This window comes from Miniopterus natalensis, chromosome 4 (genome assembly GCF_054644295.1).
Source record: "Miniopterus natalensis isolate mMinNat1 chromosome 4, mMinNat1.hap1, whole genome shotgun sequence".
Lineage (NCBI taxonomy): Eukaryota > Metazoa > Chordata > Mammalia > Chiroptera > Miniopteridae > Miniopterus > Miniopterus natalensis.
Genome location: NC_142084.1, coordinates 12,074,259 through 12,089,142, shown reverse-complemented (window position 1 = coordinate 12,089,142; position 14,884 = coordinate 12,074,259). Strand labels below are relative to the sequence as shown.

The 14,884-nt window shown below is 45.8% G+C and overlaps 1 protein-coding gene across 1 annotated transcript; it reads right to left on the bottom strand.

Moving 5' to 3' along the window:
* Nucleotides 1-796: 796 nt before the first annotated feature.
* Nucleotides 797-12,869, bottom strand: GRXCR2 (glutaredoxin and cysteine rich domain containing 2). Its single transcript, XM_016202907.2, has 3 exons — nt 12,534-12,869; nt 6,736-6,963; nt 797-979 (listed from the first exon to the last, which is right to left on the bottom strand). The coding sequence occupies exons 1-3, from the start codon at nt 12,867-12,869 to the stop codon at nt 797-799; spliced, it is 747 nt and encodes a 248-aa protein (XP_016058393.2).
* Nucleotides 12,870-14,884: the final 2,015 nt, after the last annotated feature.

Here is a 14,884-nt window from a genome sequence, read left to right as displayed (position 1 = left end):
AATAATTCAGGGGCTGGAAGAAGTCATATCACTCGAAAGTAGTGAAGCACCAAGTTTATCATAAGGAGCTTTGACTTGGCTTACATGCTCAGTAGCCTGGAGGCACGCAGACATGCCTCATCTCATCTTGTCCTAAGAAGGAGCACTGCTGTCACCTGCATGGGTTCCACCCGAGCCCATCACACAGGAGGGACTCGGGACTTGGAAAGAAAGGCCTCCTCAGCCGGCCTATCTTCAGCACAGAGCCCGGACCTGCTCTTTCGTGTTTTGGTGGCCTGCTAGTGCACTGGGCATCGGGCATCCCTTTCTTCTGCTGCTTAATTAAAATTTCAATTTGACCAATGACGATTTGAAATGCATTCTAAGCAACAGGAATTCAGGTCATCAGAAACCTGCCTTTTTCATTCATACCTCCCTGCACACATTTGCAAAATAACTCCCAACCAGAAAATGACTTCAACCTGCTGCCTGAAATGTACATTTATTTGTTCCCTAGCGCAAGGAGAAAACTGAGCTAAGTCAAGGGACGTTCCACGCACACGTTCCTAGAAGGATAATTTGAGGACCAGTTTCAAAGCGGACTCTAATTCGAAATGCCTCTGCCACTTAGACCCACATGGAGATGTTATCAGCCTTGTGAAATGTCATCAAGTAACTGAGGGTTTGTGTGTTTTTGCCAGTGGTGGAAGTGATCACAGCCACTGTGGCTCCCTTGCTGGGAGAGGGAGGGTGGGGGCAGTTTATTAGAAATAACCTTAGAGAAGATGTGATAAAAGCAGACATTCAGAGCCACGGGCTATTGATTGCAAATCTGGCAGGGCTGCAGGCCATTCTCGTTGCAGGCAGGGCACCGCAGGGCCCGATAGGACTCCTTAAATCTGTTGGCCAGCATCGAGAACTTGCTGCCGTGGCACAGAGAGCAGGTGGCACTGCCCGACCCTCGGCAGTGAAAACAGTTGTCATCTGGAAGCTCCCCCTCCTGCAAGAGACGGGTCAGGGTTTAGTTACAGCAGCAGTTCGAGTCCATGATCACATGCAGGTCATAACAGCACTGGGCTGCCGCAGAGGCCGGGGGAAAATATAAGGAAAACGCTTCTCACAAATGCCAGCGAGGGCACTGGCCAGGGGTGCGAAATAATCACAGCAAGTTTATCAAAGAGGGTTTCCCCGGGACATCTCTCAGACAGCGTCCCCTGTTACCATGCCTCTCGCTCTTCATCGCCCTTGTCACCACCTGACCCGTTATTTCTGTACATTCCATGAGGGCTGAGACTTAGCTTTCCTGCTGCCAGACTCTAAGAGTGCACATCTGCAGCCTGCCTGCTAGGTGCCAGGTGTTGTTCTAAGAGCTTTCTTTCATGCATCAACCCGTCTAATCCCCACAACGTCCCAGGAGACGGTGTAAGGCAGGTTTTGATCTGAGGCAGTCGAGCACCAGGGTTTATGCTCCTGTTGACACAGCCCCTCACTGCAGTTGTCCAAAGTAGATGCTCAAGAAAGATTGTTTTGTGTGACTGAGAAACTAGGTGGATGAATGAATCGATGTTGCAATCCTTGGGAGCTTAGCTCTGAATTATCGCAATACTTTATCTTTGTTCTCTTTGAGAACTGTGATAAGGCCCCAGGATTAAGAGCTCCACTCGGAGTCCGCAGCCTGGGACTGAGGCCTACCCCTGACACCTATTGTGCGCCCTGCATAGTTCCCTTAACCTCTCCAAATCTCCATTTCTTGACCTGTGAGCTGGGAGTGATAATGCTTTACCTCTGAGTAGCTGGAGTATTAGATGAGAGAGTATATGAAAATACATACTATATTACCTGGCATGTTGTGGGTTCTCTGGACGAGTTAGTTCACGCCTAAGCCTTGCTAATAAGCTCCAGTCTTTGACTCCCACCCTCCGGAAAATGCCCCCTTGTCGACTGTCATGCTCTTCCCCTAAAACACCTCAAGAAAACTGGCAATCTTTGCACCCCTGTGCAAAGACAATACAGAGACCTATAACCTTCTAAGAAATAAGGGACGATACCAGATCTATGCCAGGTGAGTCCAGCATCAGGTCCTGTCCATTCACCTTCAAATCCATCCAGTTCTTTCCATCCCACAGCCACAATCCTAGTCAGACACCTACCAGCTCTGGCAGGAATTCATGTGCACGCCTGCCTCCGGTCTTGGGGGCTGTTCTCCCACTGATGCCAATCTCATTCAGCTGCCTACAATTGCCACAAAGCACTCAAGAAACCTTTTCATGAACACTTGCCTTCCAGATATGCTTCGGATTAAAACACAATCTCCTCAGCTGGTTTAAATGTTTAGTTCCATCTTTTATCAGGCTCTTTTTAAAAATATATATATATACATATTTATATATATAAAATATCCTCACCCGAGGATATTTTTTTCCATCGATTTTTTTAGAGAGAGTGGAAGGGGGCAGGAAAGAGAAACATTAATTGGTTGCCTCTGGCTCGCACCTTGACTGGGGCCGGGGATCGATCCTGCCACCAAGGGCCGATGCTCTAACCACTGAGCAAAACCGATCAGGGCTCATTATCAGGTTCTTGTCCTTAAGTCTCTCTCCATCTGGTCTCCAGGAACCTGTCCCTCCTCCCAGCCCAGGCAACTCCCCCTATTTTCAAGTGTCAGGAGGCCGTGCCCACCCACACCTCTGGGCAGGAGCCCCTCCTGCGCAGCCCCAAGCATGGCAGGCCTCATGCTCTCCTGAAAGCCCCTGCTGACCAGACAGGACGCTGCCGGGTGGGCCTTTCCCCATCGCTTCCTGGGCATCCAGTGCGGTGCCAGGAGAACATCTGCTGTGCACATATTTGCCAAACAAGTAAACAAGCGACACAGTGCTGCCTAGAGAACCCTTTCCATTCTTAAATTCTAGGAACCGCCAACACAGCCGGAGTCCACTGGGCGGCTCCACCCAGCTAACAGCTTCTTTTACAACCTAATAATAAAAATAACCTCTGAAAAGGGAGGCATTAGATCTGAAAATAGCTCCGTTGTGCTGCACAGTGCCTAAGAAGGTATTAAATTTTATTCATTCTAGATTTAGGGAATGGAAGTGATTATCCAACTGACAAAAACCTAAATCACGTCTATGCACCCTTTTGTTAATATTTTATTGATTGTTGCCATACTTTCATATATTAACAACGCAGAAATTTGTTTTTTCCCTTAAAATATTCAAAATATATACATTTCCCAAAATGTTCTTAAAACAAATTGCCACAGTCCCTTTTTCTGCCAAATCCACATTTTTTATGTTTTACAGTTGATCCCAGTGAGATTCTAATGGTACAAATCAGTATTGTCAAAGAAAGTACAATAAAACCCTAACATAATGCTATACGTGGCATCTGAAAATTAGTTTGTATGGCATGCCAGGTCGTACAGTGAAAGATTAATAAAATGGCCTTGGTGAGCCTGCTGTAGAAAACAAAACCAAATCATCAATCACATTTATCTGACGTGTCACTGGAGCTTCTAGTCTTACCCTGGGTTACCACCCTTCTCCAGCCACTCACCCTCGACGTGTTCATTTAATTATTTAATGATTCATTAAATCAAGGATTTACCGAGTGAGCATCTACTCTCTATAAGGCAGGCAGGATATAAGTATCTGTCTTCCATTCTTATTATTTTTAAAAATTCTCAGAAAAGATTTAGCAAGAGGACTTAAACCATAGTTGTACAGCATAGTGTAGGTTCTAGAACTGACAACCCTTCCTGAACCACCCCATAACAGCTCCTTGAGCAAGGAAAGGGGCCTTGGCTTTCACTGCAGACTCCAAGGTTAGCCCTGAAGACGTAATCAGCACCAATTTAAAGGCTGCTTAGGAAAGCGGTTATGATCATGAGATTGGTGGTCAGGTGCACCTGGGTTTGACTACTGGCTCCGATGACCTCTGGCAAGTTCCTTGACTTCTCTGAGCCTTGGTTTCCCCAGCTATAGAAGGAGACTAATAATATCTACCCCGCAGAGTCCTTGTGAGCATGACACAGACTATGGCATGGAAAGCATCGGGCACGGCGCCTGGCAACCATCGGCCCTCCATAAACAGTAGCTAGTATTAATATTATTTCTTTTTTGTTACTATTATTTCAAAGGCAAGATCACATAAAGCATACAGGAGCCCAGGTGATGCACGGTCTCGAATCCACGGAACCGGGGCCTGATTTTCCCCTCCCGTGTTCCGCTGCGGCTCAATTCAATTGTCCCTCTGCTTTACTTTGCTAGTTATTACAGAGGTGCAGCGTGGCCCGGCTTTCAGCCTCGCCTGGCCCTTTCATCAAGGTCCCCAGTGCTTCCCCGCTCCACATAACACAACAAAGTGTCTCTCAGTCAGGAGGGGCTCCTTGGTGTCCTTTGACCCCTTTCTAGAATCAACTTGTCTGGGCACTTACTGCAGGAGGGATTGGGCAAACACGTAGCAATTTAAACCAGAGTTTAAAGGACAGGCAAGTGAAATATAACCTGTCACAGCAATTTCCTGCTGTACAGCTCTGTCCTGGCTGATGGCATTAAAGACAAGAAATGTGGCTCTGTCCAAACTGAGTTGAGAGATAATTGTCATATCAGGCCTGTTGTTGCTTTTGCATTCAGGGCTGCCGTGGGACCCGTATGTTAGCATTTCTGGCTCTCTTCTGATAACATGTGCTCCTACAAGTTGTAATACGGTATGACAGAGAACAGAATTAATGAGCGTTCAGCGGGCAGGAATGCTCCTGATGGCAATGCTTAGCTGCTAGGCCACGTTCTGAGTAGTGCTACCTAGAGAAGGCAAAGGGAGGACGCTTCTTACCAGCTGGGGCTTCGGTCCCCAATTCCAATATCCTTTCCACAAACATTTAATATTTACTGAGCACCTATTATGCCGGGTTCTGTTCTGGGAAGCAATGGAACTACTATGTTACACCCAACACGGTGAGACCAGGCATTCACCAAATAAATACAAGACTCCAACTGTGAGGGCAGGTGGGGGGGGCCCTGAGGGGTCCCTTCTTGGGAATTCTATCCTCACGGAGGTCAGGGAGGCCCCTCTGAGGAAGTGGTGCCTCCACGCAGATCTCAGGGGCTGAGGAAGAGGTGGGAGGGAATCTGGAGAACATTCTAGGCACAGGGATGGTGCCTCTGGTAAGAAAAAGCCAAGAACACTTGAGGGGTAGCCCGGGAGGCATTGTGTCTGGGGTAGAGAGAATGAGGAGGGATGGGTAAGAGAGGAGGCTGAAGGGGCCCAGAGTAGCCAGGGACACAGCACTTTCTAGAATAAGCGAGGGGTTTGGGTTTGATCCCAAGTGAAGAGAGGCCATTGAAAGTTTTGGGTGGTGGGAAAGGGTGACAAAGGGATGACATGATCAGATTTTCAGTTCAAAAATATCTTACTGAGTGTGAGATCAGGTTAGAAAGAGGTGTGAGTGGTTGTGAGCAGAACTTTATATATATATATGTATATATATATATATATATATATATATATATATATATATATATAACATTTTTATTTTTTAGGTAATCTGAGAATGAAGTTTTTACTTTTTTTTTTTTTTAAAGAACTTATATATTTATATATGTAGCCCATGAACACAGACAATAGTGTGGTGAAGGCCTGGGGGGTAGGGGCTGGGTAGAGGGGGGTAGAGGGGGGACGTGGGGAGCATCTGTAATACTGTGAGCAGAACTTTTAACAAGAGCCTTTCACTGGAGTCTGGTCATGACCCCCCTGTTCCTGTCCCCTAAACCTTCCCAGGGTGGGGACATCCCTCAAGTACAAGGAAGCCCTTGGCTCATTTTGTTACACCAACAAACGGGAGGCGAGAGTGAGCCCCACAGAAAGCTTCGAGCCCCAAAAGATGGACTCTAAAGAGAGAAAAAATTCACTTCTGCTACTGTCCAGGCTTTCACTTTCTTAGCTTAATTTCATCAAAATTGTTTTTCCCACCCTGACCCCCACACTGTGACCTAATGAATGTTATCAATCTCCCCCTCATCTGAGCATGTATGAGCAATGGTTTCCAAGGCGGGGAGTGCATACCTCTGAGAGGTGTGGGGAGAAAATCCCTCAAGATGTTTATATTTTTATCTAAAGGCCACAAGAAATTAAGCTTTGATAATATTTTCAAAAGAAAATGTTATTCTAATTTTTAATAAACTAGTAGACACTGGCACCCTCACTAAGACAGACAGTCACTACAAAAATGTACCCAAGGGACCCTGGAATACTCATGATGTAAAGCGACCGTGGTCCCGGTTCACTCAGTCACTTTCCACATATTGCAACATTTCTCAGATTACTTGTGCCTGATCTAGTGGATTTACAAATTATACTCTTTAGATTTAACTAAATTCACCTCTACAAAATCTAAGGACCCATGGCTTTATTAGGTGTCTTCAAGGAAACTGTGGGTCGAGGAGGACACCAATAATAGAAGCACAAGCAAGCCCATAAGAAAAGGCCAGAGCTGATTTTCTCCATCTCTAGAGCAAGTGAAAACAGTAGAGACCTAACCAGATCTCAAAAGAAGTCATCCAAAAAATTAAAATCAGGAGTGTTTGAAATATGGACTTATAACTATTCCTGCTAGCAATAAAAGCCATGCCATCTTTAATATTTAGATATGTTAAGTAGTCATATTTGAAAGTTTCTACTTAAACAGGGTACAACCAAGACAATCTGGAGACCACTGCAGTAGGGCCGCTCGAGGGGGGACAGTGACCCGCTCTGACTCACCTGGGGGTACTGGTTGTGGGGGAACGTGCTTTCTGTCTCTCCCAGAGGCCCGTCGTTCTGGTTGCTGTCTCCGTAGATTTCTTCTTTGGTCATCAGAGACTCTTCCTCAATCTCTCCTTCCTTCTGAAGAATTTTCCTCATGAAATCTCTCTTGTCCATTGGGGTTCGAATGATTTTCAGGTTATTCGTGTAGATGATTATCTTTCCAAAATCTATAATAGGTGGGGACTAGAGAAATGGAGAATGAGCGTGGAACCTCCACCAACAAATAAACACAAGCTGCAGAGCCCGCTCAACGTCCCAGGAACTAGGAGAGGAGGATCGTCTACTGCCCAGCACTTGGGATCCTATCAGACCACAAAGCTACAATTCATTCCCTGGTTTGTTTGCTCTCTCTGAAAACCATGACAACCATCTCCTGTTGATGATCATTGATCAAAGCTGAACCAGTCATATAACTAGAGTGAAGGACTCTACAGGGTAGGCTCCAGAGTGTCTATTTCAACCACATACCACACAGCTGATGCAGGGCCGGGCACAATGAGTGCTTAATAAACACAAAGGAATGTTCTTTTTACAATAAACGTCACTCCACATTCTTTCTGTATGCATAAATAATAAAAATAGTAGAAACAATTTAGTGAGCATTTTTTTATTATTATTATTATTATTAATTATTGTGTCAGGCATTGTGCTAAGCACTTTATAAACATTACCTCACTTCTCCCCTGAATATCCCTATGAGGTAGATGGTATGATTTCCACATTCTACAGGTGAAGAGACCGAGTCTCATTGGGGGTAAGTGCCTCTCAAAGTTACAAAATTACTCAGGGTCTGTGGCTGAAATTCAAACCCAACTCTTTCTCACTCTAGAGTCCATATATATATATACATATATATATATTAATCCTTACCCTAAGGAAATTTTTTCCATTGCTTTTCAGAGAGGTTGGGGGGGGGAGAAACACTGATGTGAAAGAGACACATCAATTGGTTGCCTCCCTCACGTGCCCCGAGAGAGGCCTGGGATTGGGACTCTGCAACCCAGGTACGTGCCCTTGGCCAGATCGAACTTGGGACCCTTCAGTCCAAGGGCTGACACTCTAACCACTGAGCCAAACCAGCTAGGGCTCCATATTCTTAACACCTATACTAAACTATTCATAAGCACTTTCCCTCCAAAATATAAGATCATTATATTTATTTATACATACTTATATATATTTATAGATATATTCTGTTGTAACTCGCTTTTGTTATTTGTATATGAAAATCTTTTTATGTCAATTAATATACTCCTATAGCGTCATTGTTAATTGCTTATGTTCCCGTGCATGGATTTCTCACGTTCCTTAATCACTTGCTGAGGAATAATCTGAACGACGCTACAATGCAGTAGAGAAGCCCAGGAGTAAATGCTTAGGGATTATTCAGCTAAGAGCACGTATTTCTTCCCAGAGCTACGATAGCTCTCAGGGAAACAACGCTGGATCCCAGTCCTGCCATTCACCAACTGTGTGGCACCTCCTAGCCTCAGCGTGCTCGCTGTAAATGGGCTGCCACCGAGCTGGAGCGCACTAACTACCACAGACAAGCTGATCATTAAAACACGGAGATACCTCTGCACCGGCTGGGAAACAGGCGCTGTCCTGAGACTCCTGCGTGCTCTCCTGTTACCCCAGCCTCTCTTCGGGGAGCCTCTAACATCCCCAAACCAGTCACGTAAAAGTTAACACCTAGGGCCTCAGGGGTTAGGACCCTGCCCCAACATTCTGCTGGCTTCTGGGGCGATTAAGCAGTTAAATATTTTGACTCCCATCCCTGAGGCTAATTCTATCCTCTTCCAGGGGGGGCGGTGCTATGGAGAATATATAAAACAGGGTTTGCCAAAGCTGAAGGTACTGTTATGCTGTTATTATTGAAAGTTGTTCTTTTAGTGGTTGGTGCAGGCGCACTCGTGCCACACAGCATGCTTGGCAGGAAGCACCCTCCCTGCGTTCACAGGCAGGATCGAGCAAATCTATTTACATGCTGCTCTTAAGCAGTCTCAGCTGGCTTGTGCGGGACTTCAGGATTCAGGACCCCTTCCTTGAAACACCCACGGAGCGTTCAATAATTATTTATGAAGCCACAGCTTCCTGCCCGGCCCTGCTCTCTCCCTCTCTCCTGGGATCGTGTGGCAGCTTCCATTTCCTGCTGCCTGGCGCACGCGGGTTCCTGTTTCACACTCTGGACTATCGGTTTCTGAACATCGGCAGATAAAGGTGGTGGCGCTCTTGGAAGGTTCCATTTCCACTCCCAGTAATAGCCGAAGAGGTTCAGTTACTGGGGGGCTTCCTTCGCATCTACAGCTGCTTTCTCTTTTCAAGGCAAAACTCTCAATATGCTGAAGAATATCTGCTCGTCTGGTTCAACCTCCTGCCTCTAAGCTGGTCATTATGTGAGACACCCAGGAGAGTAAATGTATTTTTAATGTATTCCAAAGATGGACGGTCCCAAATCACCCTGAAGGTGTGTTTAAGTTTCAGTCACCCTGACAGCCAAGCTCGTCCTTGTGTCTAAGGAAACTCTCCGGGTGTAACTAAACTTCACATTATCTGCTTGCATCCGATTGCCCGGGAGGAACACCCGCTCTTACATTACAGAGGGCCGGGATGGAGCCAGGAATTTTTTGTTTCCTTCCATAGTGCCCAGAAGGGCAACCTATGTGACCGAGCCTCATAAATACACTGGTGACAGTGGCAGTGTGCCCAGACTGCTATTGGTCACCATGGCCCCTCCGCAGCTCTGCGTTCAAATGCAGAAACCCGCCGCCGGGTAGGGGAAACACAGGGGCTTGGGAGGCAGGCAGACTCAAGTTCAAGTTGCATTCAAACGTTATTTGACAGTTGAGTGAGATTTGCAGCTGACTGAAACCCTATGAACTTCTGTTTTCCCGCTCTGTAAGATTCTCTCCTGGAATTATTGCAAAGATGAATGAAATATTCAGTATAAAGTGGGTGGGGGCTACTTCTCTGCCTCTCCCTTCCATTTTTTATGGACCTTATAAACTTCCATCAGTTTCAGTTCCTTAAGATATTTGATTGTTTATAACCACTCTCTCTGTCTACCACTTAAAATGTTAAAAAGACTCAAAGTTTCTTTCAACTTGGCCATGATCACAATGGTAGGTAACATTTACTGAGCATACAGTGTGCCAGGCACAATGCCAAGTGCTTCTTAATCAGCACAGTGATCTTCGTAAGCAGGTGCTCTTATTACCCTCATATCACAGATTATGACATTGAATCTCGGCAAGGTTAAGTGGTTTGCCCAAGCTCACAGGGGTAAGTGGGTAGAACGGACATCAAGCCCAGGTTTAACTGACATCAGAGCCCTTGTTTTAAAAAATACATATTATTTTTAATGTGGTAAATATACCTAACATAAAAGTTACCATTTTAACCATTTCTAAGTGTGTAGTTCAGTGGCATCAAGTACGTTCACTTTGTAGTGTCACTATCACCATCACCCATCTCCAGGACTTCTTCTTATTCCCAAACTGAAGCTCTGGACCCATTAAACAACAGCTCCCCCTTCTCCCTTCCCCAGCCCTGGTAACCACCATTCTACTTGCTGCCTCTATAGATCTGGCTACTCGTATAAGTGGAACCATACGATTGTCTTTTGTGACTCATCCCACTTGGCACAGTATCTTCAGATTCCATCCATGTTGTACAAGGTGTCAGAATTGTCTCCCTTTTGAAGACTGAGTAATATTCCACTGCGTGTATAGGCGACATTTCGTCCGTCCATTCGTCCATTGATGGGCATTTGGGCTGCTTTCACCTCAGGGCAACTGCGAATACAGCTGCTATAAACCTGGGTATACAGATATCTGTTCAAGTGCAGAGCCTTTACTTTCAACGATTGTGCTTAACTACTACCCAATGTTGCCTCACAGCCAATATTAACTTGGGGTTATTTTACAGTTGGGTTCACTATTGAAAAATCATGACTTCCCAGCTCTCATTTCCTTAATTTTCACAAATGCCACATTGACAGCCTGTTTCAGCAGGAGCGGGTGCACACATCCACCCTGAGCACTCTCATACCTGCAGGCTGGCTGGCTGGGGACGTGGCATTTTGATCAGGCAACGAAGAAAACAAGGATATCGGGACCAGGCAGGAATCTAACCCTGAGCATGGCCTCTAGGGTCCGGTGTTTAAATCAGCTGGGCTGTGCTACCATGAAGACTCAGTCTTGTGGTTTCATAAATCTATGCCTAATCATGCATTTACATGAATGTCAAGCTTGACATGCTGACTTATGAAGGTCAAGCCGTCCAGTATTATCTACTGTGGCCTCGTACAAGGTATAGTACCAACTACAACTTTGTAAATTCTGTATCTACAAATAAGATTTAGGTAAAAGGAGATACTGTAAGTACCAGACAGCTAAGTACCTAGGACATAACAAGCACTCAGTAAATGGTGACTATTATGACTATCATCAACATTATTAGTAGTGATTGTATTCTCTAAAAAGGAATATCCCATAGGGCAAAAAGCATGGGGAGTCAGAAGACCTGGGTTCTTATTCTGACTCTGAACTTAATGACCCTGTAATATTGAGGGAGTCCCTACACAGCTTGGCATCAGTATCCCTCATCTGCGAAATGGGAGGGCTCAACTTGGCCTTTCTCCTCAAGACTGTGGTCAACACCTAATGCGACAGTGTGTGATGGTGCTTTGCAGTGAGTAAGCCTCTCCAGTAACATGAGGGGCCCTTCATTCCAGTCTCCTTCAGTACCAAAAAGAAACTGGTATTATCTTTGATAAATGTGGACCGTCCATAAATATACTTTTATCAGTGCTGGCAAGGCCAACACATTTGTCTGCCATAGATGTATTATTTGTTCCCCTAGGAAAATACCAATAAAAATGATTAGAGAGTAATTATCTGAATTTTTCACACTTTAAAGAGAGTATAAATCTTACTCATTAATGCTATTCATTAATAACCTGGTACATTACATAATAGTATTTAATCATTTTTTAAAAAACACAGTCATATACACATTGCCTACGGAATTCTAAAAATCATTGACTACATTTCTAGGCTCTTCTAACTTAAAAAGAAAAAAATCATGGATGGGCTTTCGATTATCCACGAAGATAATTGAAATTCACAAATAAAATACATGTTTCAAATGAACTGTTAGCTCACACTTCTTTCTCAGGTAACATTTCCTCTGGTAGATTTGCTTTTCAGCATCTCTTCCTAGGACTCCACCTACCCAGCGTTCATGCTAATGGGCAATGGAAAGGCAAAATAAATAAACTGACAGACAGACATTTTTTGAAAGCAGGCCGCAGGAGGGGAAAAAACAAGACATGGATAAACCACAAGCTGAATAATTGCCTGGAGTGAAACGAGCACCTCCAAACACTTAGCTCTTTCGGGAAACAACACAGCCCGTTGCTGTACAATTTTCTGCAACAGCAGTCCGGCAACCTGAAAACCAACAGCACCTCTATTTAATTCGCTTCCTGATAACCCAGCCCAAAACCCAGGTGCAGTTTTTTTTACCCCAGATGGAATTCGAATACTATCATGCTTATTGCCCTTTCCAATAAGTTGTCAACAAGCATGTGATTTCTGTCCCAGGGATATTCTTCTAAGAGCGGCTTCCCATTTGGTGCGCCTATAGCCCTGCTTGGTACCGGAGCGTGAGCACGATACAGATGCGAAACATTCAGGCGCCTCTCTAAACACGTTAGTCCTTAAAGCTTACACGCCATGCCCAATACCAACCTTGTGGTCATTTGCCTTGTAATCATTGAAGAAAGGCTGGCTGCCCGCCAAAGTATAGGCATTGCCCTCTCTGAACACGCTGATCCTTTGAGCAGTCAGCTTGGGGGAGTACGGCCGGGCCTTGGGGGCTTCCCCGGACCCGTAAACAGCATCCATGGGTTCCAGGGCCTCTTGGAGGAAACTGTGCGGGTACTCCTCCTTTGGCGATTCTAATTCCTGCCCATCCTCGAAGACCTGCTTCAACACGCGGCCGCTGTAGGAGGAAGAGATTTTGAACCGAACTTTCCGGGGTTTGCCGTCGCTCTTCTGGTTCAGCTTCTTCTCGGGGTCCTCCATCAGCAGACGCTTCCCTCTGCGGTTCCCAGGCCTCGGTGCCGCCGGCGAAACCTGGAGCTCAGAGAGAAAGGCAACTTATTTTCTCTCCTCCTGCGTATAATTAATTCAAGTCGCTGCTGGGATATGCTCAGTTTACAGCAACTGACACCCACACGTTAAATATTGATAGACCCTCATGCAAAGGCAGGAGATCGTGGGTGTATGGGGTGCAGGGAGCAGAAGACAAGATTGGGTCCCCTCTGAATCCCAGACTCACCCCGAACTTCACCCCAACCCTGGCTTTTCTTAACCTGAGGGGGTTTGTTTAGACTGAACAAGTACCAGTTCAATAAGGATCAGTTACTCAATCAGTTAGCAAATGTCTTGTTATTCTTACCAAGAGCTATGATCTAATAAGCATTTAATAAGTGCCAGAGATTTTTGCACGAATTAGCTTACTTCGGCCTCACAATAACACTATAATAGCTAAGTAACAGGGCAGGGATTCGAACTCAGTTCTATCTGACTCCAAAACCCATGACCGGTGCACAAAGTCAAAAGTTTTCAAACTGTGTCTCATGGAATCTTAGACAAGAGAAAGCCACAGGTCCTGGATTCTGGGCCTTCTGCCTCTGTGCTAACCAGAGCTGTTCCACTTTGTATCTATTTTATATAGACTTTTTTTTTTGCATGCTGGTTATACTTCAAAGGTTTTTTTAAAGACAAAAAGAAAAAAAAAAAGATTCATTTGCAAGCACAGCACTAGGCCCCACTGCCTTTTGAAGACAGCACCTCACCCGGTAAATGCCCAACACTGAGACGGTGGCTGGGTCTCTGGGAGGGATATCAGAGAAGCATGAGACGTGGAGAATGACAGTCCCTCAATGCGGTTTAGGAAACAGACCTAACACGTATGAAACCGCCTCCTGCTTAGGGAGCAGACGGTCCATGGCTGACTCCCAGGATAGCTCTTCCGGGAAGAAAGGGGTCCCTAAGGGGACAAGAATGGCAGAGGAAGGTGTGTAAAGGAAACGGCCCTCGGGTTGGACTTAAAGAGCTGGAATGGTGGGGGTTAAGCTTTCCACCCCCTTTGCTAATCACTTCATCCATTACCTCTTACTGGCTTCTCTCACGCTCCTGTAGCCATTCCTAGGAATCCTGCCACCTCTGCCTTCTTTCATCCGCCCCAGCACCTCGGCCCCAGGTGAAGTCCTCATGCTTCTGTTTTCAAAGTGGCAGCAGCCCCCTAATGACTTTCCCACCCATCACAAATCCATTCTCCACCTGGATGCCAGAGCCATGTTTCCAAAACACAAGACTGTCGGTGTCAGCCTCCTGCACGGAAAGTCCCAACCCTCCCTGTCCACAGGCAAGGCTCCTCCAACCCTGACCCTACCTCCCTTCCAGCCTGGTCTGCTTCACCCTTCCAGGTGCTGCCTGGAACCGAGTTCTGGGCACACGGCCAAGCCCACCTGTCTCTCAAAACCACCAGTTTCTGTCCCTTATCCAGTGCCCGTCCCTCCTTGAAATGCCACACATCTCCTCCTTGAAGTCACACCTCAAATGTCACTGCTCTGGGAGGTCTTCCCACCTGCTCCAGGGAGAATGCCCTGGAGCTCTGGACCTACCACCATGGATCAGTCGAGAATCTTTGTTTTCTTTACCATTCCCGGGGTCCCCTCCACCAAACGGTGAGCACCTTACACTCAGAAGCTGTCTTTGCCATTTCTCTGTCCCCAGTGTTTAGCAGGGTGGCTGGTACATCACGGGACGCAGGTAAGAATCGCTGAAGGAATGACTTCTGGATGAGAGAAATCAAATAAATAAAACTTTTGGAAAGGAGCTAAGTATATTTGGGGGGCAATAGTGAAGAGGTAGGATCAGAAAGTTGCCAAGAAAAATATCTATATTTATATTAAGGAGTTTCACAGTGATAAGGCCCCTGTGTAATCAATACATGGGACAGGTTAAACACACACACAGAAACGGCATCTTAAAAAAAAAAAGATATGCCCTTCAGGACATCAGAAGATACA

Coding starts and splice junctions, on each gene's coding strand:
- GRXCR2 (XM_016202907.2), bottom strand. CDS start 12,869: ATGGAGGACCCCGAGAAGAAGCTGAACCAGAAGAGCGACGGCAAACCC. Junction 6,964..12,533: donor ACAAGGCAAATGACCACAAG/GTTGGTATTGGG, acceptor CCATTTCTCTAG/TCCCCACCTATTATAGATTT. Junction 980..6,735: donor CCCACAACCAGTACCCCCAG/GTGAGTCAGAGC, acceptor CGTCTCTTGCAG/GAGGGGGAGCTTCCAGATGA.